This window comes from Cryptotermes secundus, unplaced genomic scaffold (assembly GCF_002891405.2).
Source record: "Cryptotermes secundus unplaced genomic scaffold, Csec_1.0 scaffold2829, whole genome shotgun sequence".
In the NCBI taxonomy this organism is placed as follows: Eukaryota; Metazoa; Arthropoda; class Insecta; order Blattodea; family Kalotermitidae; genus Cryptotermes; species Cryptotermes secundus.
Genome location: NW_019725467.1, coordinates 574 through 5,882, shown reverse-complemented (window position 1 = coordinate 5,882; position 5,309 = coordinate 574). Strand labels below are relative to the sequence as shown.

The 5,309-nt window shown below is 43.8% G+C and overlaps 2 protein-coding genes across 2 annotated transcripts; both read right to left on the bottom strand.

Annotated features, from left to right (window-relative positions):
* Positions 1-315: 315 nt before the first annotated feature.
* LOC111863463 (CAP-Gly domain-containing linker protein 1-like) lies at positions 316-2,949 on the bottom strand. The gene has a single exon (XM_023849807.1). The coding sequence runs from the start codon at positions 2,947-2,949 to the stop codon at positions 316-318; it is 2,634 nt and encodes an 877-aa protein (XP_023705575.1).
* A 733-nt stretch (positions 2,950-3,682) lies between these two features.
* On the bottom strand, positions 3,683-4,585 carry LOC111863461 (coiled-coil domain-containing protein 186-like). The gene has a single exon (XM_023849806.1). It carries the CDS (start codon positions 4,583-4,585, stop codon positions 3,683-3,685), a length of 903 nt encoding a protein of 300 aa, XP_023705574.1.
* Between the last annotated feature and the right edge of the window lie 724 nt (positions 4,586-5,309).

Genomic DNA, 5,309 nt, shown 5'->3' with positions numbered 1-5,309 from the left:
ATTCCTTGTTGTTGTTATGTAAGGAACGTCCTATGACAGCAAACAATAGCACTGATTCAGCGTGGACAGAAATGCATGTTTTCTTTATTGCTAGTGGGGTGGGACTAAGTCCATTGTACTGCGGCCATTTCTGGCCTGTTGTACCAGCCCCAGATGATAGGTGAGGGTGATTGTGGAGGAACTGGTGGAATGAAGGTTGGCAGGGGAAACCGAAGTACTCGGAGAAAACATGCCCCAGCGTCACTTTGTCCACCAAAAATCCCACTTCACCAAACCCGGGATAGAACGCAAGCCGCCGCCGTGGGAAGCCAGCGACTAACCNTTCTCACTCGCGATGTTGTAGAAGTCTTCTCCTTCAACGGTTAACTGCCCTTCCAGTAGCCTAGCGTCGTCATTTTCCTCTTCTGTGGCCTCGCTACTGGTTTCCATTGAATCAGATTCGAGCATTAGGGACTCGAGCTCTTTTACGATGTTGTAGCAGTCTTCTCTTATAATGTCGAACTGCTCTTCCTGTAGCTCATCGTCGTCGACTTCCTCTTCTGTGGCCTGTCTATCCGTTCCCATGTTTTGAGTTTCGACTATTAAAAAGTCCTTCTCACTCGCGATGTTGTAGAAGTCTTCTCCTTCAACGGTTAACTGCCCTTCCAGTAGCCTAGCGTCGTCATTTTCCTCTTCTGTGGCCTCGCTACTGGTTTCCATTGAATCAGATTCGAGCATTAGGGACTCGAGCTCTTTTACGATGTTGTAGCAGTCTTCTCTTATAATGTCGAACTGCTCTTCCTGTAGCTCATCGTCGTCGACTTCCTCTTCTGTGGCCTGTCTATCCGTTCCCATGTTTTGAGTTTCGACTATTAAAAAGTCCTTCTCACTCGCGATGTTGTAGAAGTCTTCTCCTTCAACGGTTAACTGCCCTTCCAGTAGCCTAGCGTCGTCATTTTCCTCTTCTGTGGCCTCGCTACTGGTTTCCATTGAATCAGATTCGAGCATTAGGGACTCGAGCTCTTTTACGATGTTGTAGCAGTCTTCTCTTATAATGTCGAACTGCTCTTCCTGTAGCTCATCGTCGTCGACTTCCTCTTCTGTGGCCTGTCTATCCGTTCCCATGTTTTGAGTTTCGACTATTAAAAAGTCCTTCTCACTCGCGATGTTGTAGAAGTCTTCTCCTTCAACGGTTAACTGCCCTTCCAGTAGCCTAGCGTCGTCATTTTCCTCTTCTGTGGCCTCGCTACTGGTTTCCATTGAATCAGATTCGAGCATTAGGGACTCGAGCTCTTTTACGATGTTGTAGCAGTCTTCTCTTATAATGTCGAACTGCTCTTCCTGTAGCTCATCGTCGTCGACTTCCTCTTCTGTGGCCTGTCTATCCGTTCCCATGTTTTGAGTTTCGACTATTAAAAAGTCCTTCTCACTCGCGATGTTGTAGAAGTCTTCTCCTTCAACGGTTAACTGCCCTTCCAGTAGCCTAGCGTCGTCATTTTCCTCTTCTGTGGCCTCGCTACTGGTTTCCATTGAATCAGATTCGAGCATTAGGGACTCGAGCTCTTTTACGATGTTGTAGCAGTCTTCTCTTATAATGTCGAACTGCTCTTCCTGTAGCTCATCGTCGTCGACTTCCTCTTCTGTGGCCTGTCTATCCGTTCCCATGTTTTGAGTTTCGACTATTAAAAAGTCCTTCTCACTCGCGATGTTGTAGAAGTCTTCTCCTTCAACGGTTAACTGCCCTTCCAGTAGCCTAGCGTCGTCATTTTCCTCTTCTGTGGCCTCGCTACTGGTTTCCATTGAATCAGATTCGAGCATTAGGGACTCGAGCTCTTTTACGATGTTGTAGCAGTCTTCTCTTATAATGTCGAACTGCTCTTCCTGTAGCTCATCGTCGTCGACTTCCTCTTCTGTGGCCTGTCTATCCGTTCCCATGTTTTGAGTTTCGACTATTAAAAAGTCCTTCTCACTCGCGATGTTGTAGAAGTCTTCTCCTTCAACGGTTAACTGCCCTTCCAGTAGCCTAGCGTCGTCATTTTCCTCTTCTGTGGCCTCGCTACTGGTTTCCATTGAATCAGATTCGAGCATTAGGGACTCGAGCTCTTTTACGATGTTGTAGCAGTCTTCTCTTATAATGTCGAACTGCTCTTCCTGTAGCTCATCGTCGTCGACTTCCTCTTCTGTGGCCTGTCTATCCGTTCCCATGTTTTGAGTTTCGACTATTAAAAAGTCCTTCTCACTCGCGATGTTGTAGAAGTCTTCTCCTTCAACGGTTAACTGCCCTTCCAGTAGCCTAGCGTCGTCATTTTCCTCTTCTGTGGTCTCGCTACTGGTTTCCATTGAATCAGATTCGAGCATTAGGGACTCGAGCTCTTTTACGATGTTGTAGCAGTCTTCTGTTATAATGTCGAACTGCTCTTCCTGTAGCTCATCGTCGTCTACTTCCTCTTCTGTGGCCTGTCTATCCGTTCCCATGTTTTGAGATTCGGGTATTAAAAAGTCCTTTTCATTCGCGACGTTGTATAAGTCTTCTCCTTCAACGTTTAGCTGCTCTTCTTGTAGCTGGGTGCTATTGAGTTCCTCTTCTGTGGCCTTTATATCTGTTCCCATAAGTTGAACTTCGATTACAGAAGAGTCTTTATCTTTTGCAAGGTTGTAGCAAGTTTTGCCATGTTGGTCCAACTGCGAGATCACGTAGCAGAACTTGGTCTGCTCGCTACTGATACCGGCCAAAGTGAACTGTGCTTCGGCTTGAGCGAACCAACCTGCTGGTCTGTCGGCCCACAACGGCGGAAGCCGCACGGCAATTGTTGGTGTCTCTGTTGGTACTGGTCTGCTAGTGATATCAGCATCATGCTGTTTTTCTTCCATTTTGTCTTCCTGTTCTCGTTTGATACGTAGTTCGCCTTGTAAATTCTCCATGTGTGTTACGTACTGTTGCAGGAGGTCTTCTATTCGACCCCTGTCCATTATTTGTGTTGTATTGTCGGGGTCACCAATGTGGGATGTCATTATATGAAGAGACAACCACTAGTTGAAGTGTCCTATAGGATTTATTGCAGCTGCACGGTATACACAGACGGATAACAACAACAGTGAACTGCTTGAACACTGAACTAGAATCGTAGAACGGTAGAACTGTAACTGTAACTCAGTGTATCTGCTTATGTAGCCTAGAGTCGGACATATAGAAAACGGTTACGTAATAGGTACTGCTGTTGCCAGACACCGTGTTTACAAGTTCCCTAGCAACCGTTGTTTACTCGTTGTTGCTAAGCAATGAAGCTTGCGTTGTCACACTTGCTTAAATGTGGGCAGTTCCCACACAACGTTTAATTGCTCATCCTGTAAAGCAGTATCGTCAAGGTCCTCCTCTGTGTCCTCTCTGTCCGTTTCCATGTGTTGGACTCTATGTTTCTATGCTGGCGCATCCTTCTCTTACACAGTGTAATTGCTCTTCGTATAGGGCAGTGTCATAAGTTTGAATTCCGAGACTTTTTGCTGCAACTTTGAGGAAATTTTTATCCTCGCTCGTGGCCACTCTATTCCCTGCTGTCCCTCGTACTTTTAATTTGTAAATGTCTCTCTCTTTTTTTTCAAGTTTTCGCAAAGCAGTCTCCCTGCTTTTAATTGGTTTTCCAGAAGATCTTCATCCTTAATCTTGACTCTGAGGTTTTCTGTTTCATATTTTAAATTGTCCCACTCAATCATTATTGACTCTCTTCTCTGTTTTAGTTTTTGTGCCTTTAGTATATAAACGTTTCTCTGTTTTTTTAATATTTTCGCATTGCTCTCTTACAGTGTTAAGTTGTTTTTGCATTAGATCATAGTCCTTAAACTGGTCTCGGAATTCCCTTCCTTCAACTTTTAGCGCCTCTATAATCTTCTTGCAGGAATTACTATTCGCTTGTGAGCGTATGGACCTTTCTGCGATAGAGTCTCTCTCTTTTGTGACGTTGGCACATTGCACTTTTGCCGCTATAAATTGTTCTTTCGGTAGACCGTAGTTCTTAATATGAGCTAAGAGTTTTCCTCTTTCAGCTCTGAGGGCCTCCAAATTCTTCCTCATGTCCTTACAATCCGCTTCTGACTTTTGGCATTTTAATTTTGCTGATTCTCTCTCTGTTGTGATGCCTTCATATCGCTTTCTTGCACGGTTCAATTGCTCTTCCAGTCTTGCAGCGGCCTTACGCTGGTCAAGGAGATTTTCTGTTGCAAGTTTTAAGGCGCCTCTAGCGTTGTTTAAGGCGCGTTTATCAGATGATTTAATTTGGTCTCTGACCTCTTCTGTTTCCAGCCTCAGCCTCAGAACTTGTCTCTCCTCCATTATGTTTTCTGTTATCTCTGCTTTGAGTTCTTCTTCTAATGTAAATAATTTTCTCTCTCCTGCGACTTCGTAGGCAAGACCTTTCAGTGGCCAAATGCCCCTACATTGGTTTTGAAGTTCTTCTATTTCTCGTTTTAGGGCATCCCTCTCCCACTTTATGGCCTCTATTTCTTGAGCCATTCCAGTTGCTATGATATCGTCCTGGTCAGTTTGACCTTCATCTACCTCGTCCTCTTCGCGTGAAGAGGAAGCGTCTGAGTACGATGAACCCAATTCCATACTTCGAAGCATAGCTTCTTTTATGCGCTGTAAATCTTCACTCTGTAAATAATTTCACAACATAAGTGAGCGGCCTATGAAATCTGGCATTGTCACATGTTTAGAAGCTGTGAATTAACCCAGTACCATACGGCGGACACCTTTTCATATGGTTATATAAAATCAATAAAATAACATTCAACCCTGGTGAATATCTAACGAGGCAAAAGCCCTCCTTGTGAGTGCCCAGCCTGTGGCCTATTAGGAAAGTGTCCCGAAAAGTTACTTAACTTACTCTCAGTAATGTGCAAAATACATGAAAACATAACATGAACACACATGTACATTTATCTCACTTTTGCATTACGTTGTTCAAAGCAGATTTAAATATTGTTAAAACATTCTGTACAGCAATTTCTATTTGAAATCTGACCAATAAAGTTCGAATTGGAAATTATTTGGAAGGAAGCGGTCGTGGTTTTGTGCCGGTGAGAATCTTAGATTTATTTGTAGTTGCGGGTTATAAACGTTCGACAAATTCAGTTACCAGGGGCGTGAAGCTGCCTACTCACATACATGGTGTGTCGAGGTCAAAAATGATGGAGCTATACCTACACTCTTCCATGCTCCATGCCTTTAATGCATAAAGCACGGGGACAATTTAACTTTAAATGATTCATTAATTTGTTGTATTATATGACATTTTTATATTCAAAGTACGAAATGTGCAACCGTAATAATGATT

Coding starts and splice junctions, on each gene's coding strand:
- LOC111863461 (XM_023849806.1), bottom strand. CDS start 4,585: ATGGAATTGGGTTCATCGTACTCAGACGCTTCCTCTTCACGCGAAGAG.